The sequence below is a fragment of the Squalius cephalus genome, assembly GCF_949319135.1.
Source record: "Squalius cephalus genome assembly, chromosome: 13".
NCBI lineage: Eukaryota > Metazoa > Chordata > Actinopteri > Cypriniformes > Leuciscidae > Squalius > Squalius cephalus.
The window spans coordinates 30,910,564-30,929,418 of NC_137134.1; the positions used below are offsets into that span (position 1 = coordinate 30,910,564).

Below are 18,855 nucleotides of genomic sequence, written 5' to 3' on the forward strand. Positions count from 1 at the left end.
ATGTTGTGGACATTAAGGAATAATTGACAACGGGCCATAGAATTATTAGAAAAATAATGTACAGTTTTGCACACGCGATGATAATGCGCGGCCATGACGTGAGTTCAGGTTCTATAAACAGTAAACCCCGCCTCCTTCGATTTGATTGGCTAAACATTTTGACATTGACAGCTGTTAGACCGTTGCACTGAGATTGAGCTGAATCGCTAAATAGATTAAGCAAGGCAAGGCACTTTTATTTCTAGAGCACAGTTAAAACAGCCACTGCTGACCAAAGTAATGTACAATCTAACAACTTTAGACAATAAAATACATAAACACACAGGAACACACAAAAATTCATAAAATTACATTGAACCAAAAGCCAGGGAAGAAAAAAAGAGGGGATTTAAAGGGGATTATCAGCATTGGAAGACAGCCTTAAGTGTTCCAGAAAATCATTCCACAGACAGAAAAAGAAAAGGCACAATCACCATCAACCTGTGTGAAGACCTTAAGGACCTAGAACATGTCCGGTGGAGAATAAGATCTGTAATGTAGTGAGGAGAATCATGAGAATTCACAGATAAAGGACCCAGATGTTTATTTATCTGTATAATACAAGCTGGTTGTCCAAAAACTATAATTTCAGTTTTAGAGTCATTCAATGTTAGAAAATTGGTTGCCAGTCAGCGTCTTACCTCCTCAATACAGTTCAACAGAGAGTGTATGTCATAATAATTATCCCCATTTTTCAAAAGGAGGTACACCTGGGTGTCATCCGCATAAAAATGGTATGTAATGTTGTGCTTTCGAAAAATCAAGCCTAAAGGGAGCAAATACAGCGGGAAAAAAGCGGGCCCAAAATAGACCCCTGAGGTACACCACAAGTTAATGGTACAGAAGAGGAAGAAAAATTCCCAACCTCAATTACTCAACCATTCGAGCAAGATAGCATGGTCAATGGTATCTCACCGTATAACATTATTCTTCTCTTAAATTTCTTTTTCGTTCCCCTTTTCAATCTTGTTTAATAATTAAAGTTAGATTCCATATGATAAGATTAAAATAGAACACTTTAGTTGAGTTTCTGGATGCTATTAAACTATACAGAGCAACAACATGTTAAACAATACAATAGCAACAATTGTGAAAAAAACAATATAGACATCCTGTACAAGAATAAATGTAAATAAAAGCAAAAATGTGAGCTATTGTCCCATATGAGCTCTAACAAAAACTTCAAGTAGATATGGCATTTGATCATCGTTTTCTGGGGACATTTTCATACACAGACTCCGTCTTCGATTTCTGAAAGGAAACACAAACTCAGTCAGGAACCTGCTGATGCGACAGGCAATAAGATCACAAACTTATGTTTCTCTGTGCAAAGCTTAATACAAATACTGACACTTTTGTTTTGAAAAACTGCAACTACAGAACAGATGCTAACATGAAGCAGCAAGAGGAAATGACATCAATCATGACTTTTCAAACGTTAAATCATCAAACAGATTAAGTTCTGCAGGTTTGTTTTGACAGCCTGTGCTGAGAAAGACTGTCTTTCACACAACAGCAGAGACACTTGTTGCATCACGTCTACAAAGCAACCAATGACTGCTAAAGCTGCATCTCACCTCAGATAATCATAAACCACAGCATCTGCAGCTCGAGGCATGAGTGAAAACTCTGTGACCTACTTTCTCTACAATTAAAATGTAATGGTATAAAACCTGATTTTGTATGGGTGAGAATATTTAAAAATAACAAACCTCATAGATGTGATTTAAAACAAAAGATAATTTAGAGAGAGGACCAGGCCAGGGGCCTCATTTATAGCCGTTGCGTACATACAAAATAGGCCCTGAAATAGTCTTACTCACATTTTGTTGTGTTGTTGGTTTACTTGATGCTGAATCAGTTTTGTCTTTCTCTTGGGTCTCAACTGCATTTACAATAATCACAGATATGTTAAAACGACAGTTTCAATGTTATATTATAGATATAGACAATAGATATTTTACAGAATAATTGCTTGCTCTTCTGACCTGTTTTTCTACATTTCTTGCAGATGCAGAAGATCACGACTGTAACAACAATCATCAGAGATCCAGCAACAGCTGCAGAAGAGATCAACACTATGGACAATAAAGGTAGGCCTTGATCTGTAATGGACAAAATGAGCCATTAGTGTGAGTGAATCTGTGGATTTGATCATGGATCAAATCATCAGCACTGTAACTTGATAGATCAGCTTGTTAATCAACGTCAATATCACCACCATCATACCTGCACATGTGTGACAGAGTGTGTTGATGTCCAGATGTGTGGTCTGGTTGCTGATGGGATTGTTCAGCACACAGCTGTAGGTGTTTTTATCCTGATATTCCACCTCCAGAGGTAGAGAGAGACTGATGCTGAGATCACACACACTGATGCTGGACAATACACTGATGCCTTTGTACCAGGTGAGAGTCGCATGACTCACATTAACCACTGATGAACACACCAATGAACAATTTGATGATGGTGATGATGAGGAAGAACAATCTCTGGTAATATTAGGAGTGACAAGAGGAGCTGGAAAACATGACAGAATAATTAGAAATATGGATAAATCTAAACATCTTGAGTGTAGTGTGTTGATGATCTGAGTATATTGCCAAAAGTATTGGGACACCCCTCTAAATCATTGAATTCAGGTGTTCCAATCACTTCCATGGCCACAACTTACTACAAACATTTGTGAAAGAATGGGGAGCTCAGTGAATTCAAGTGTGGTACCGTGATATGTTGCCACCTTGACCTTGACCTTGACCTTGACCTTGACCTGACCTCAACCTGATAGAACAGCTTTGGGATGAATTAGAGCGGAGACTGTGAGTCAGGCCTTCTCGTCCAACATCAGTGCCTGACCTTACAAATGGACTTCTTTAAGAATGGTCAAAAATTCCCATAAACACACTCCTAAACTTGTGGAAAGCCTTCCCAGAAGAGTTGAAGCTGTTATAGCTCCATATTAAACCCTACGGATTAAGGAAGGGATGCCATTAAAGTCCATGTGCATGTAAAGGCAGACTTCCCAAAACTTTTGGCAATATAGTGTATCTCAAAATATAAAATGATTAAACATTTCTGTGTATAAATATGTTAAGGACTATTCCAGGCTAATTTCAAGTTAAACTCAATCTTATGCATTTTTGACCATGTTGATTGCAACAAAAACGTATTTTCATTTGCCCACCAGAAAAGCAAAAATCTGGTTAGAATGAGGCGCTGAATGGCATGAAAGCTTGTTTCCGACATGGAATAATAATTTTGTTTTGTTTTTCTTAAAATTTTGTTTACACCTTGCAATTCAGATTTTAATTTTTTTTTTTAATTATGACTTTTTCCCCACAATTGTGAGTCCAATTTTGCAGGGGTAAAAAGACTTGAGTTTTTTTTTTGTCAGAATTGCGAGGTCATATCTTGCAATTCTGAGAAAAAATGTCAGAATTGTGAGATAAAGAGTCGCAATGACCTTTTTCTTATCTTTTATTAAGGCTGAGGGCCGTGGGAGGGCAGTGATTGCTAATGAGCGACACCTGTGAGACGCACCGGTCTCGTATCTCTCACGGAGGAGCGGAAGCATAAAAGGAGGAGCGACGAGAGTGAAGATCGAGAGAGGCCAGGCCTGGATTTTATTTGATGTTTATGTTTTATTTGATGTGACCGCAGTCGTCTGTGAGGGGCTGCTGTCTTTTACTTTAGTTTTGTATTTGTTTTATTTTTGATGTTAAAATGTGTTAAAATGTGTTGAATGTTCGCCGGTTCCCGCCTCCTTTTCTTCCCACAACATCTAACCGCGTTACAGGCGGAAACATTCTTCAATAGAATGGGGCCGATCTGTAAACCTTAAAATGCAACAACTTCTTTGCTAATGACAATACAGCACCAGAAAACCGTAAAATGACTGTAAAAACTCTGACGTGCTTCTGAAATTTCCTTTATATCCAAATTACAATCCATTCATTAAGTGTCTCACCATAACCGCCAAATGAGGGATGAGTAGCCTATGCTAAATATCCTGGGTTGAACTTGTGAACGGAGTTTAACTATGCGAAGGACGAGACAGAGGGTCTTTCTACTCACCATAGACAAAAACACTGAATGTTTTTGATGTCAGTTTCGCTCCATTTATCTCTAGTTGATAATCTCCAGCATGTTCAGTTCTGGTGTTTGTGATGGTCAGAGATCCACTTTCATGATCTAGTTTCAGTCTGTCTCTGAATCTCCCATCAGGAACATCATTAAATGTGGAGAACATATTTTTCCCAATGCTGATTTTAGCTATAAGAGACTTTTTAGCTCCAAATTTCCACAGTATGTCATCGTCTTCATGTATTTTAGTAAGACCAGAGTTTAGAGTGACAGAATCTCCCTCCATCACTGACACTGATTCACTAAACACACCTGATGAACAAACAAGAACAGATTAAGATTTGTGTTTACAAAGCCTCAAGTCAGCTGTAGTTGTACACGTTAATTGTTTTTTTTTACTAATTTTACTAATGGCACTGCTCATGATTACTGCAGGAGTATTTTTAATAATTTTTAGAGTATGCTTAATACAGTATGTCCACTAACAAGCCTTAAAATCACTTGAAACCACCAAAAAGTGACACTGTTAAAGGCCTGCAAATCACAATTTTAACATTATGTGGCAGAGATTGACTGCGAATCAGATCACACGCAATCTCTGTTCTGAAATATTAAGCAATAAAAATGTTTTATAACTTACCGATCAGGTGGCAACAGCACAAACAGAACAAAACAAGGACGTGAAACATTTTCATCAGTTCAGTGTCTGATGTGAGACTATCTGCTGAAAACAGTCAAGCTGGTGTGAATCCTCCCACAACAGTGTAACCTTCCTAGTTCACACCTTCTGAACGCACGTCATATAGCCTGTAGTGACATTAAAGTACTCTTCTGGCTCTTATTGAGACTTTATCATAATAGTGGAATATATATATATTTTTATCATTCATAATGTAGTTGTCTTATATTGTGTGAATCGTCTTGAATTGCATGGAAAGAGCTTAATGACCTTAAAATGGTTTTATAATTCAATTGAATTATGCATATAGGTTGATCAATTATATCAATTGTGTATATGGAAGAAAAACAACTGAAAAGATAAAACTGTTTGCTATCTCACGCTGCCAGTTATACTGAGGTGTGAAATTAGCAGCTTATCTTTTGAGTCAAACTGAAACTTGCAGCGGTCTGATTTCTATAGAAACATGGTTTTATCTGGATGGACAAGCATCTTGTTTGTAAAACTAAAAACAGTCAAAGAAGGGTCACAGTTCAGAGGTCAAACTGATTCTTACCCATCATGCATCATTGATAAACTACACAGATTGAGCTAAACTAATACACTGAAAATAAGGATCTTTGCTGCCTGTTCAATATATTTTGTTTAAAAAAAAATGTCACGCATTAATTTGATTGTTCAATTCACTTAAATGTGTAAAATGTTAGGTTAACTTTAGTGTTGTGACTACATGAGTCATTTTTAATGGCATAACTAACTAAAGAGTAAATCTAGTTCCCAGCATGCTTTGCTTGATACTGCATTAGGTGAGTACACATTAAAATCAAATGTTATTTTATGCACTTTTTTTAATAAAGGTAAAGACTTTTTAGTGTTACGTAGGTGATTTAAAAGAGTTTGTTTTATGTTTTGGTGCTTGGGTTTAGGTTGTAGTTTGACTATACAACTACAGTGACTATGATGTGTTTTGGAGTGTAAACAATGGTATAGAAATAAAGTTAGGCTATTATTGTTATTGTTGTTGTATTTTCATTTAAAATGCAAGTTATGTCTTGTATTTTCTTTTTTTAAACCAAAAATGTAAGGGTTTTTAGAAGAATATTACAATGAAGAAATTTGCTAATTGGATTCAGAGTGTTACATAGTCTACCAGGAGGTAATAGCTGGATAAAGCTTACACGCAAAGACAATAATCTGTTTTCTATTGTCTTAGGTGCTTCCCCTTTGTCTTCCTTGACGACTGGCATGAAGCTTCAGGCTAAAATAAAATCTTCAATTACACAATAAGTTTAGCGAATCTCTCACTTTCTTGTTTGTGTCTGTGAAAGCTTAATAAATTAATGTAAAAATAAAATAAAATAAAATAAAATAAAATAAAATAAAATAAAAAGCCCAGTGAAAGGAAGTTGTAGTATTGCTTTCACTTTCTCCAAGGGGGAAAAAATGATAGCGTCAGGTGTAACTCAGATGAAGAAGTACTTAAACTCAAACTTAGTATTTTTTTGTATCAAAAGCTCCATTTATTTTTTACACAAACTGGTGAAAATGAAACATTTCTTTATTCTGCTCTTGTGCTGTTGTTTCGACCATGGTAAGATAGTTACGCCTATAGGCTGCTGTATGTTTCTTCCGTGTCTGAGATAGCCTTCTAACCGTTAGTCTGCGCGAAATGTTTTGACTGGGAAATTAACTCGATAGAATGTTGTTACCAAGCTGAATGTGTAGGCTTACGTCATTGTATACATAGCAAATATAGTGTTAGTATCCTGATAAGTGTCTGTTGTGTATTAACATTTGTATTACTGTTAACTTTCATTTGAGTTTACTTTTGATGTTTGTGATTGGCTGTGAGAGCAACAGTGTCTGTGATTGGCTGTGAGAGAAACAGATCAAAAAGGGAGCGCGCCTTCGAGTGTGTGCGTAGTAGGCTATAGCCTATACCAGAGAAATTTAATTTGAATTGTAAGAGTTCCTAACTGACACATCTTTTTGGTTAATCAGCAAATAAAATCATCAATCCAAGACTATCCGTCATTGTATTTGTTTCGTTTTTAAAATATGACAGTGTAATATCAGTCAGAACACCGAACCTAGTGTAGGCTATGTGACGCAGTTCAGTTTGTTTGTCTCATAATTATCTGTTTATTTCTTCTCCAGGTGTGTCTGGTGTCGGTACAAATGGAGTCGCAGTGTCCGTGATGGATGGAGATTCAGTCACTCTATACACTGATGTTGAAACAAACCAACAAGAAAAGATTAGATGGTATTATAATGACATTCGCATCGCTCAAATCAATGGAGATTTCAGTTTTATTTGTACAGATGTTCAGTGTAATGATGATACTGAGAGATTCAGAGACAGACTGAAGCTGGATAATCAGACTGGATCTCTGACCATCACAAACATCACAAACACAGACTCTGGAGTTTATCAACTAAAGATCATCAGCAGCAGTAGCGACAGTGAAAAGATCTACAATGTTATAGTTCATCATGGTGAGTCATTACAATCTTGTCATTTAAATCACATCATTATTGTGTTCAGTGATTTTGCTGCATTTATTTGATTAAAAATACAAACAAAAAGTCATATTGTGAAATATTATTACAATTTAAAACAGCTGTTTTCCATGTGAATATATAGTAGGCTAAAGTGTAATTTATTCCTGTGATCAAAGCTGAATTTTCAGCATCATTACTCCAGTCTTCAGTGTCACATGATCCTTCAGAAATCAGTCTAATATGATGATTTGATGCTCAAGAAACATTTATGATTATTATCAGGGTTCGAATTATGATTTCATCTTTGTGGGGGTCTCTTAAAAAAAAAGTCTCAAGACCCTCCCAAAAAACACCTTGCCCCCCCCATTTGACCCCCCACCCCTTTCCTGATTAAAAAATATATATACCCGGGATAAAGATTTAAAAATGTTTCTCTTACGCAGAACAATAATAACTAATAATTTATTCGACATATAAAAAATATAAACATAAGAATCACTGCGACGCCCCATGAACGTCGTTGCGGCTCGCGTCGTTGCGTTCAAGGCGCTGCCGCGAGCCCGCAAGAGCTATTGGATCGCTTTGCTGGACAAAAGAGGAGCAGAGAAGATGCCAGGGGGAAACTGGACAGAAGTAGGGCAATCAAAAGGTGGTGAGAGTATGAGAATTATGGAAGCTTGTTTCCGCCACAGAATAAAACATTTTAAAAGATAATTGCGACTTTTTATCTCACAATTGCGAGTTTACATCTATATATAAAGAGATATAAAGTCAGAATTGCATGAAATAAAGTCGCAGTTGCGTGTTGAAAAATCAGAATTGCGAGATATAAAGTCAGAATTGCTTGAAATAAAGTCGCAATTGCGTCTTAAAGTCAGAATTCTGTTTTTTTCCCTCGCAATTGCGACTTTATATCACGCAATTCTGACTTTATAACACATAATTGCGAGTTTATATCTCGCAATTCTGACATCTTTTCTCAGAATTGTGAGATATAAACTCACAATTGTGAGATATAAAGTCCAATTCTAGGGAAAAAAAGACGGACTTTTTCTTTTTTACCTCAGAATAGTAGGAAATATCTCACTTTATATTTATTATATTTGTAATATAATATTTTGACTTTATAACACGCAATTGCGACTTTATATCATGCAATTCTGACTTTATATCTCCCAATTGCGACTTTGTTTCTCAGAATTACGACTTTATATCTCACAATTCTGCATGACTTCATATTTCTCAATTCTTAGAAAAAAAAGTCACAATTCTGACTTGATATATCGCAATTGTGTGAAAAAAAGTCAGAATTGTGAGAGAAAAAGTCGCAATTATTATTATTTATTTATTATTCAGTGGCGGAAGCAAGCTTCCACAGAGAATAGATAGGCCTACTATTTTGTAAATATGTTTTCTGTCATGGGTGTGGTGGCTATGGCAATTAAAGTTCAGCATATTGTTTGCAAACTGAAATTGATTAATTAATTAAAAACAAAGTAGTTTATATGCTCTGTTGATTTTGTTGTTTAGTTGCAGTAGCCTAATATGCAGTTATTAGCCGTGTCGACTGTATTTTTTGTTGGTTTGCATGAGACCCCCTCTTGAAATGACCAGGACCCCCCATTGCCCCCCCAATCAAAATTGTCTGGAGCCGCCACTGGTTGTATATCAGGCAGAGACACATTTATGTGCATTTTGTTTTGTAATTTCACTGGAACGAATAGAGAGTCTCCACAACGGATTGAAGCGCGCGTCCGAGTGAAGAATGCGCGAGCCACAAACAAACACAGTATCCGCGCCACTGATCGCAGCGGCAACGAGCACTTTGATCACTTGATTTAAGCATAAGGATGTATTGTAGTGTGATGACGATCCGAGATCCCGTGAGATCCATGTGTTTGGCATCTTGTCCTATCTTTTAAGTCATGCTACAGTAGTCTGAAGGAAAAAGTGCTTTATTTGTAATTTAAAATAATGGTGCTGATGATTTTTAGAGACCCCCACAGGTATATGATTTTACTGCTTTCATGGGAGCTCATCCTCTCTCTATTGGGAGCTCAGCTCCCACTGGCTCCCACGTAATTCGAACCATGATTATTATCAATGTTGAAAACAGTTTTTTACATTTTTATTTCATGATGCTATGATGAATAGAAAGTTCAAAAGAACAGCATTTATCTGAAATGGAAAGCTTTTGTAACATTAAACACTACCCTTCAAAAGTTTGGGGTCAGTAGGAATTTAAATTTTATTTTGAGGGGAAAGAAATAAAATAAATCAATACTTTTATTCATCAAGGATGAGTTAAATTGATCAAAAGTTACAGTAAAGACATTTCTAAGGTTTGAAAATATTCTATTTTAAATAAATGCTGTTCTTTTGAACTTTCTATTCATCAAAAATAATAATTCTGAGCATAAAATCAGCATATTAAAATGATTCTTCTAAAATCGAAAACTTTTGACCACTGACCAGTAGTGTATATATATCAATCACATTAAGTACGTATTTTACATGCTGTGGATAGATAAAAAAATAAAAATATTTAACTACAATTATAAAATTGATAATTCCGGTCCTTGATTATGATTGTGTGAGCCACGTTCAAAGCTTTTGTAAATGCTCTATAAACATGCATGTGACCGTGGTGCTTTTTTAAAAATCTTTTTTTCTCCGTAAGTAATATTCAATTAATTTTGTGACAGTAGAGCAGCAGTGAGTATGTGAAGTTAACATGACAACCAGACACATTGTATGGTGATTTCCATAAGGGCCGCTCTGAAAAGGTAGCTAGAAGCAAGAAATTTATAAGCATAATTTTAATTTGTACTAATATTTGGTGCAGCATCAGCATCAGATGTCAACCTTTTTTTACCCCGGATGATAAGCTGAGACAGAGGCAATGTGAAGGTTTTTGTGATCGAAATGTGCAATATACAGTATCCAACGACACCAACAACAGCATATGCGGTTGTATTGTAATAATACAATGTACACAATGTAAAGTGTCATTGCATCTGTTTGAACGGCCAAACGAGCGAGTCATCTTCATAGTTCAACATTTCAATTAAAACTCAGTCTCTCAGACTGGGATTTCTGCAATATAGAACACAATTTCCCCATCCAAGCAGTCCTTCTTGTCATTGAAACATTAAAAAGTAGCTTTTCGTGGAAAAATTATCCAAAAGCATTTTGTCCTTGTCATGTTAATATGGTTCAAACAGCAGGAGTATAAATAACAATGTTTTGTTGAAAAACATGACATTCTACCCTAATGTAGGAAATATAACTTTAATGAATAAAAATAAAAATAAAATGGGCAATACTCCACTATTTAATATTAATAATAAGTAATATTCATTATGAATTTGAATACCTGGTTGTGTGAGTGCGCAGATAAGGGAAAAGGGGCACAATATGAGTCAGATGTGGACGGCATGATGGTTGGATGTATGTTTGTCTGATGAGTGAGTGTGTAAATCAATGATGTTCTTCTGCTGTTTGTTTGTACATTAGGCTACATTATGAATCCAGACATATTTCTTGGCTCACAACCTATATGATCTTTGTTGTATTATTTTGTTTGGCTCATAATTAATTGTTCATCTCCTCTTTGTGTGTGTAGTTTAGTTCAGTATGATTTAAGACAATTTTTTGTTGTTGTTCTGATGATGTAATTTTCTCTCAATGTCATCTCAGATCACTCTTCTATTGTTATCTGTTTAAAAGTGTTTTTAGTTCACTAGCAATCCAAAACATAGAGGACATGTAAAATGGTTCATGTAAAATGTTTTCATAATCACAAATGTGGATAAATGTTGCTTTTCAGACTTCAGACTGAAAGTCAAGAGAGTCTGTTTTATTACTTTCATATCTATCTTTATTGCTTTCATCTCATGAACAAGATCCCCAAAACATCACCCCAAAACACCTGTGTTTCAGGTGTTTCTGCTGCTGAACGAGATGAAGTGAAGAGAAAGTCAGTGATGGAAGGAGAATCGGTTACTTTGTACACTGTTGTGATGAGAGAACTGAATGATTCAATAACATGGTATTTTAAAGACACTCTCATCACTGAAATCACTGGAGATCAGAGTAAGATCTGTACAGATGATCAGTGTAAAGAGAGATTCAGAGACAGACTGAAGCTGGATCATAAGACTGGATCTCTGATCATCACAAACATCACAAACACAGACTCTGGAGAATATAAACTACAGATCAACAACAGCAGATTCAGCATCATTAGGAGCTTCAGTGTTTCTGTCACTGGTGAGTCTCATTTAATCATTCAGTGCATTTTACCTCAAGAAATTTCAAAATGAAGTTTACTATATTTAAATCCAAACAGTAAATGTTTTCATTGTGGCCTGTTTAAAAAGTGAGTTTGGACTCCATATGTACTGATGAGCCATTATTTACTAATACAGCCATTTTCCATTTGTAATTTCAATGTGTCTGGCTTTCGGTGTCATTCGCTTCCAGATATTTTTAGCTGTATAAAAAAACTCATTGTAGGTGCCAGGTTTGGGTTGATGTCTTTTATTTTGAAATGTTTACTTTCGGTTTGTTACGTCACTTGTTTTAGGTGTATATTACCTGTTAGTTTGCGTGTGGTTAGCATGGAGGAAGGGGGTGAGTAGCTGGGACGCTCACTTTCTGTTGACCGTTTTCATTTCATTTAGATTTATTTCATTTCATTTCTTTTTGTTTACTGTCATCATCATCATGATGTTGCTGTTCTTTTCAATGTTATAATAAATCACCTGGATCAACAGTGGAAACGCGTCAATATTTAATCCCTCTTCTCAGCCTCTTAGCGGTTACTGGCTGCCGCTATACTCATCATGCCTCTTGAAAACTGGTGTTTCTAACCATATTATTTTAATGTACTGTCTTATTATAAACAAGCTGGTTTGTAGCGCAAACAGTTTTATAGTTTAATGCACTTTGATATTTTTTCTCTTTATTTCCTTATAGCGGGTAATAAATCGGAAGTCTCAAACATTCACAGAAAACACATTTCTTCTGCGTTTATAAATAAGGTGGATTGGTAGAGTTGATTATCAGTTGATCTCTAGTAATGTAATAATGTGTGTCTGTCTTCAGCTGTTCCAGATTCAGGTTTGTCTTCAGCTGCTGTAGAAGTAATATGTGCTGCTGTTGGTGGAGCTGTTCTGCTTGTGGCTGCTGCTGCTGTGATTTACTATCTCTACAGATCAAAAAAACAAGGCAAGTATTAGATACAGCTTATCTTTCATAATTTAAATTAGATGTATTTTACAAAAAGAATCTTTAAAAATATTAAAGTGTGTATTTTTACTCTAATTGACCAAAGTAAGAGTTTGTTGTTGTTTAAACAGGAAACTACTCACCGAGCCATGATCATCATCAGGTGAGATACTGTGAGCTCTGAATCTGTCTGATCTGCAAGTGGTGTGTCTGAAACCCAGTGTGGTCTCATTCAGAAATCAACACAGATAAAAAACAATAATTATTGAGTTATTTTAAGGGGTACTTCACCGCTGGCAAAATGGGCTTTCAATAAAACCTTGTTGCCTATACAGAAAGGCGATTTATTTATTTTATTGTTTATTTTTTTGGGTGCCATCTGACTAGAGAAAACGGAGGGAAAAGTCTGTTGTCTTCAGTTTTTCCAAATTGGTAGAAAAACACTGGGCATGCACTGGGCATGTTGCCATCCAATGCCACTCCCACCAGTCTGTTATGGATACGCTTACCGGAGTCAAATACTGACAGGAGGATACACTTCTTAGCAAACTTAGTAGTCATAATGGTATAGGGCTGCACGGTTATTTGCAATTTACATGAAATAGCACTTAAGTCTTAGCCTGGCAAGCCAGACCTACATCAAGATGTTAGGTCTGGCAACTCACCATAGACACGGCTCAATCCGAGGGGCGGGATAAATGGCTGTCTTTCAAATTCCCTCTGCACGCAATAGGACAGCGCTTCACCCAACCAGAGCGTTTTCCCAACAGCGGAGCTTAGTTGATAGATTCAACTTTTGCCATATCTGGCCAGCAAAACTACGAACACATCTTCCTTTTTTAAAGAATGACTTAAGTGCCGTTCTTTGCTTTTTTCTCAAAGAAAAACTTAACTCCAAGTCCTCCAGAGTCGCGGCCAAAGCCGATTCGAAAGACTGTTTACCAGCAGCAGCCGCCATTCTTTGTTTTCAAGTAGCAGGAACCGTCGCAACTCTGTCGTCATTATGTTATGTTAAGCCCGCCCCACCTACTCTATACACGACGTGATTGGCCTGACCCAATTTAGGTTTTTGCTAGACTACCCTGGAAGAAAAATACATTTTGCTGCCACTAGGGTGCGTCTAGATTTCTAGGCTACTTAAATCTAGTTGGTTTATTGCGATTATGATACCGCAAAGGCTGCGATTCATTATTTATTTATTTTATGCGCAGCTTGTCATTGATGTATGGCCCTGTAAACACTGCTCCATCTGAAAGCACTGTGAGTTTGAGTCACTTATAACGTGAACTCCTGAAGTGTTTTTAGAAAAGCATGCCAAATTCATCAGACGTTCATCCAACAGTCTGTGGGTGAGACATCTGAGGCTGAGTCTAGGGGAAAAACTGAAAAAAAAACAAGTAAGCTGTTGCCATAGTGTTAAATTATACCATAACACCGTGTCCTAACCAGACGCGATGCGATATGATTCCAGCGACAAATAATTTGTCTGTCCACACTAGAAGTGTCTGCAAAACAGATTCAGATTCAGACTGCGAGATGCATCAAAATCAATCAAAGCCCACAGCCAATCAGAACAGCGTGTGGGCGGAGTCTCGCGGCGAGTGCACGGCACCAAAGAGTAATCTTGACAGCACTCGCAAGAAAATGGATAAGTAGCTACATAATCAAATTCACAAATATTAAATTATTCAAATACATAGGCTACTGAGTTACTAAAAGAATCTTTGTCAAAGAATACACTTGTTCGTTCACTGTTTGAACGTTCTTGTTTCCATTTGATAAATTTCAAGATCTGAGGTGAATTATCCACTGTTGCTTTTAGCCTACAGCTACAAAGCTGGAGCACTAAATTATATTCAAAGTCACATTGCATGCTTTTAACATTAAATAAAGCACATAAACAGTACCTGAGATTATCATTGGCACGCTTTGTGTTTGTTGTTCCAGCGCGACATTGCAGAAAAATAGAAACCATTTCTAAAATAGAATTGTCGCGTGTCGCCATCGCGCCTGGTTAGGACAAACACTCAGATTAACATGGAAAATATACCTTTTATTCCGCGTTGTCACGTTGAGTCGTGTCGTGTCGCATGTTGTTAGGACACTGTGTAATGCTGTTTAAAGAGTAGACATAGTACAATACTGTTTTCAGTGATAAACCCTTACAATAACTGTTCTGTTAATAACCCTCTGTCAGTCCGACTGTGGATGGGCGCGGATACAAACATGCAGAAGTACAATCTTTAGTTGTAATGAAAAGCCCTGGAGCTGTCGAAAGTGCTTTGCGTCATCCGGCAGACTTTTGCTGACAAATAAACATGAATTTCTCGGTCCAGGTAACATGGAGAACGAGTAAACTTTGTTCATTTACATATATTACCGTCATTATAACAGTACAAAGCAGGTTGAAAATCAGCACAGTGTCACTTTAAGAGAGCTCTGAGCTTGTGCTGTTCGACTTTAGAATGAAGAACAGGGCTCTTTACATTCAACAATAATCAGAGAGAAAAATCACTGTTTTGTGTTTGTGTGACTGAATCATCAATACTGAACATTTGCTTTACCTTCTGTGAATCTGTTTCTGTCTTTCAGGACAATGATGTCAGAATGTCCCTTCAACCGATCCACAATCAACAGGAGGATGCTGCTAACGGGACGTCCACTGGTCAGACTGATGGGCCGCTGACTGGAGCTGATAATGAGATTCCACAGTAACATTATGATTTTAACAGTGGCACTGAAAAGGAACATTAAGAGAGATGAGAAAGTTAAGAAAAAGGAAATGGAAGAAGATAATCTGAAAAACAGTCAAAATACCACATTATTTTCCTATTTCGCAAAGTCGTGGAGACGCTATCATAGATCTTTTCACTATACATGTTTACTCAACCATGAGTACTTCCACTTCTGAGAAGCGTGGAAATGTGCTTGATGTGTTTTCAGAACATGAGAAAGTCGTGATGATAATCAGCGGAGCTGCCTCAAGTATAATGTGTTTGCCTTGATAACAAACCAAAAAAAGAAAGAAGAAAAGCATAGACGAGCATTGGTTTACTAAATATTCATTCTCATCCATCACCAGTGCATAAGATGCAAGACAAGTAATAAGTTATTATTAGTATGTTTTTTTTTCTCCTATTGATATGAACATTTCAGATCTACAATATCCTTTTCAGTCTGATGAAAATTGGATTGATTAAGGCGTTTACATGAAGGTTTGTCAATCCATCTGAGCCATCAGTCCCATTACTAACAGATCAAAACGTGATCTTGACATATCATCTGTTTTGTTTACATTATTTTATAACTGGTTAGGAAAATTAATATGTTTTCAAGATGCAAGTGCTCTTAATAGACTATACGTGCAAATGAGCATCTTAATGCAATTCAGTCTGTACATTGACACTGCCTGATTATGTTACATTTTTACAATTTTAGCAATGTCATCTAGGCTACACTATCAGGGATTGTTAATCTCAGAACTCAGCAAATGTTCTTGAAAGGTTCTCTCAGGGTTATTCCAGTAATGGTAATAGAATGATTGTTCTCCAAATGTTTGCACAGAAACGGTATTTATACATCGTTCATGGAACAGCTCATTTAACCACCTCCCTTGTTCAACCAGCTTTGTTAACTTTTAACTGGGTTTTTTACCAGGAATAGTTGAAAAATTATACATTTCACTGTACTGTACATTCCCCACACTGATGCTTGAATGTCTGGTTAACAATGTTTTGTGGTTAAAAGAGCAGTTCAAATCCACCAAGAGTTGATCCATGAAATATTACCATTGTGTCCTTTATAAAACTATAAATCTCAGGAACTTAACCTGTAAAAACTGCACTGAAAGACTTGAATTGTAAATTGTAGCAGCTACAAAAATGGCAAATATGTGTTTATGTATTGTGTATTGTATTGTTTATATATATGTACTGTATGTATGAATGTTTTTCTTTATTACAAAAAATTAAGTGTATCATTCTGCTTTTTGTAATTATTGCTGATTAGTTTTTTACAGTGAAGTTCTTGTATTTGATGTGGGGAAGATGGAGACTTGTAGGGCGTTCAAGGTAAAGAATACTGTGAGATTATCCCTCTATTTACCTCCATTTTGTCTGTTTCAATTCTTAACTTTTTTTTCAGTGTAATTGTATCAAGTAATTATGTTTCCTTGATGTGTTTGTTTTGTAGAAATGATCATCTGCACTTGACTGGTCAGTTTGGTCTCTACCACCACATTTCCTGAAGAGTTCCTGAAAAGTTTACTAGAACTATTTAAAGTATGTTTGACTTGTTTTAAACATTATCTGTTTGTCTGAACTGTGGAAAATATTTCTAATTTGTGCAAATCTCTCTCTTTCACAGGTTTGTATATATATATTATTTTCTTTACTTAAACATTGCATTAGCCCAGGAAAGTGTGCCTTAAACTTGAGCCTGTAAACACATTTTCTAACAATGGAAATAAACTTGAAATAGCTCTGTTTATGTGATAGATGGTTTTATGTGTTAGATTATTTTCTTATTAAACAGAAAGAATCCACTTTCCAAGAACTACAATGAGGTGTGTGTGTGTGTGTGTGTGTGTGTGTGTGTGTGTGTGTGTGTGTGTGTGTGTGTGTGTGTGTGTGTGTGTGTGTTCAGTGTGTGCACTTAGATGAGTGAAATGCAGCACACATTCCTAGCATGGGACAGTATACGCAACACATTCTCTACCTAAGGCGTCACTTTTTGTCACTTTCAACCATGCTTCAATATCTGACGCTCAAAGCACCCTTTAGCGTCCATATGTGACGCTTCGGTTATGGGTAGGTTTAGGCGTCATGTATCTGACGCTTTCGGAAGCGTCAATATCCGACGCACAAAGCACCCTTAGCGTCAATATGAGACGCTTCGGTTGGGTAGGTTTAGGTCTGTGGTAGGGTTATGCGTCTCATATGGACGCTAAAGGGTGCTTTGAGCGTCAGATATTGAAGCATGGTTGAAAGTGACGCCTTGGGTATACTTGGCTACACATCACTTTCACTTTCAAAAGCGCAGGATGAACAGCACCCCCTGCTGGCCTCACTGACACCTCTTCCAGCAGCAACCTGGTTTTCCCATGATGTTTCTGAACCAGGCTCAGTCCTGCTTAGATTCAGTAAGTGTGCAGGCGAAAGCTTCATGCGTCCCATTTACGTCTGGACCAGAACTTTCCAGATATAGATCAGCATGATTGTCTTTTACATGTTGTTCATTGCCATTTAGTTGCTAATCTCAAAATATGTTGTGAACAATAAGGAATAACTGACGACTGGCCATAGAATTGTTAGAAAAACTAGATGTACTGCATGGCGGTACAAAATATGACCGCCGCTCAGGCCTGCACTGGCTTTCCACAAAAATAAATGACGTGGAGCAATTTGGCTGTATTGCGTGTTTATGTATATACCTTAAAAAAGTAGTAGTATGTGCATGTTAGTCTGTGTGAGTGTATGTGTGTGTGTTTGTGTATGTGTGTGTCTCTGTGTGTGTGTGTCTGTGTGCGTGTATGTATGCGTGCGTACATGTGTGTGCGCGTGTGTGTGTGTGTCTGTGCATGTGGATTTGTATGTGTGTGTGTCTGTGCGTGTGGATGTCAGTGTGTGTGCATGCTTGCGTTTGTTTGTATTCCTGCATGTGTGTGTGTGTGACAGTATCATCCTAAACCAGCAACCCTTCGCTCAACACCACCATCTACAGGCCGATGAGTGTACAGTCACTAAATGTGCACATAAATGAATTTATTTTATACCCCCCCCATGGATGAAATTCTACGAAACTTAGCATACCCCCAGAGGATGTCAAGTTAATCATACACATGAAATATGGTGCAGTTCTGAACATCTCAACTGAAGATAGGGGCGATTAAAGCAGAATAATATTGCATTTTCATTTTTTATGGGAGGGGCGCAAATCACAAATGAGTGATTATGGGCTAGGTTGATGTGGGCCCTTAAGACCAACATACCATAAAACTTTCATCATCCTCGGTGCCACGGTTCAGGTAGTTATTTAGGAAAAACTGCATTTTTTGGGTTTGGGGGGGGGGGCAGCGCGGGGGGGGAGTGGCCCCCGGGGACCAAACGAAATTTTTCCGTAAAAGTCTAGTGGGGCTACATGCCCACCAAATTTCATGTTCCCCGGTGTTTCGGTGTCCCTGGTATCGTTGACGGAAAATTCAGTAGATTGCCAAAAAAAAAAAAAAAAAACTTTGACCATCGATTATGGGCTAGGTTGATGTGGGCCCTTAAGACCAACATACCATCAAAATTTCTTCATCCTCGGTGCCACGGTTCAGG

The 18,855-nt window shown here is 37.1% G+C and overlaps 2 protein-coding genes across 2 annotated transcripts; one reads left to right on the forward strand and one right to left on the reverse strand.

Moving 5' to 3' along the window:
* Positions 1-212: 212 nt before the first annotated feature.
* Positions 213-4,848, reverse strand: LOC307169953 (hepatic and glial cell adhesion molecule-like). The gene is made up of 6 exons (XM_079890841.1): positions 4,763-4,848; positions 4,114-4,434; positions 2,269-2,559; positions 2,028-2,144; positions 1,863-1,924; positions 213-1,290 (listed from the first exon to the last, which is right to left on the reverse strand). The coding sequence occupies exons 1-6, from the start codon at positions 4,815-4,817 to the stop codon at positions 1,243-1,245; spliced, it is 894 nt and encodes a 297-aa protein (XP_079746967.1). The 5' UTR covers positions 4,818-4,848; the 3' UTR covers positions 213-1,242.
* Positions 4,849-6,229: 1,381 nt separating this feature from the next.
* Positions 6,230-17,077, forward strand: LOC307169935 (uncharacterized protein). The gene is made up of 8 exons (XM_079890814.1): positions 6,230-6,392; positions 6,959-7,297; positions 11,246-11,575; positions 12,413-12,535; positions 12,667-12,698; positions 15,128-16,605; positions 16,727-16,815; positions 16,901-17,077. The coding sequence occupies exons 1-6, from the start codon at positions 6,245-6,247 to the stop codon at positions 15,248-15,250; spliced, it is 1,095 nt and encodes a 364-aa protein (XP_079746940.1). The 5' UTR covers positions 6,230-6,244; the 3' UTR covers positions 15,251-16,605; positions 16,727-16,815; positions 16,901-17,077.
* The last annotated feature ends 1,778 nt before the right edge of the window (positions 17,078-18,855 follow it).

What these genes read in the sequence shown, in the direction of transcription:
- LOC307169953 (XM_079890841.1), bottom strand. Translation starts at nt 4,817, where the DNA reads ATGAAAATGTTTCACGTCCTTGTTTTGTTCTGTTTGTGCTGTTGCCAC. An exon ending in ATTCAGTGTTTTTGTCTATG is followed by an intron (nt 2,560 to 4,113) that starts GTGAGTAGAAAG and finishes CATGTTTTCCAG; the next exon opens with CTCCTCTTGTCACTCCTAAT. An exon ending in ACTCTGTCACACATGTGCAG is followed by an intron (nt 2,145 to 2,268) that starts GTATGATGGTGG and finishes TGTCCATTACAG; the next exon opens with ATCAAGGCCTACCTTTATTG.
- LOC307169935 (XM_079890814.1), top strand. Translation starts at nt 6,245, where the DNA reads ATGATAGCGTCAGGTGTAACTCAGATGAAGAAGTACTTAAACTCAAAC. An exon ending in GTGCTGTTGTTTCGACCATG is followed by an intron (nt 6,393 to 6,958) that starts GTAAGATAGTTA and finishes TTTCTTCTCCAG; the next exon opens with GTGTGTCTGGTGTCGGTACA. An exon ending in CTACAGATCAAAAAAACAAG is followed by an intron (nt 12,536 to 12,666) that starts GCAAGTATTAGA and finishes TTGTTTAAACAG; the next exon opens with GAAACTACTCACCGAGCCAT.